A 768-nucleotide genomic window follows, 5' to 3' on the forward strand; every position below is an offset into this window, starting at 1 on the left:
GGAGGGATGGTCCTGGTGGGATTAAACCAGGGAGAGGAGCAGGAGAGGACTTGGTTGGGGAGGGACCTTCCATCTGAATCACAGGTGCTCTCTGGTGGTTGCTCCTTGAGCCATGGCTGGGGGACAGATGTCAACAGTCTCCCACCAGCATCCCATATACTTTCCTGAGGGAAGTGGGAGGGTATTGGGGGACAATTGTACCCATATTTCCCTGGAGAATAGACTTCCAGCGATGCTTCTCAGCACAAGTGCACGCAGTGTCTCCTGAGCTGTGACTGCTGCTCCTGGGAGGTGCTGGATCAGGTTGGGTCATGTCCAGCTCAAACCTGTTTCTTCTGTTGCTTCCACAGGTCTTTGAGAGCTCAAATCAAAGCAGCTACAATGAGTCCACGTGCAAGGATCTCCTGCCGAAGAAAAGGAGACGGACTCGCATTCCCGACAAACCCAACTACAGCCTTAACCTCTGGAGCATCATGAAGAACTGCATTGGCAAAGAGCTCTCCAAGATCCCTATGCCTGTAAGTCAGTGTGTCCCTGGCACCCAGGGCTGGCACAGAGAGTTTAGTTTGGGCACAACTCCTGGCTGTCCAAGGGATTTGGATTACAGCTCTGGATGGTCCTGCTGGGTGCTGTGGTAGCACAGCAGCCCTGAGAGGCACAGGAGCATGTCACCAACTGGCAACTGTGTCCCAGGGGACTGGATTTTGCACTGGCAAAACCCTCTGAAACCACCTCATTCTTATCATAGAACCATGGAATGGTTTGGGT

The 768-nt window shown here is 53.1% G+C and overlaps 1 protein-coding gene across 1 annotated transcript in view; it reads left to right on the forward strand.

Annotated features, from left to right (window-relative positions):
• The window catches only part of OSBP2 (oxysterol binding protein 2), a 29,710-nt gene that overhangs the window by 18,253 nt on the left and 10,689 nt on the right, over nt 1-768 (forward strand). The window contains exon 5 of the mRNA XM_029964920.1: nt 351-518. Coding sequence (XP_029820780.1) covers nt 351-518 — 168 coding nt within the window. The remainder of the gene's footprint in view (nt 1-350; nt 519-768) is intronic.

The sequence above is a fragment of the Manacus vitellinus genome, unplaced genomic scaffold (assembly GCF_001715985.3).
Source record: "Manacus vitellinus isolate BGI_N305 unplaced genomic scaffold, ASM171598v3 scaffold_84_pilon, whole genome shotgun sequence".
NCBI lineage: Eukaryota > Metazoa > Chordata > Aves > Passeriformes > Pipridae > Manacus > Manacus vitellinus.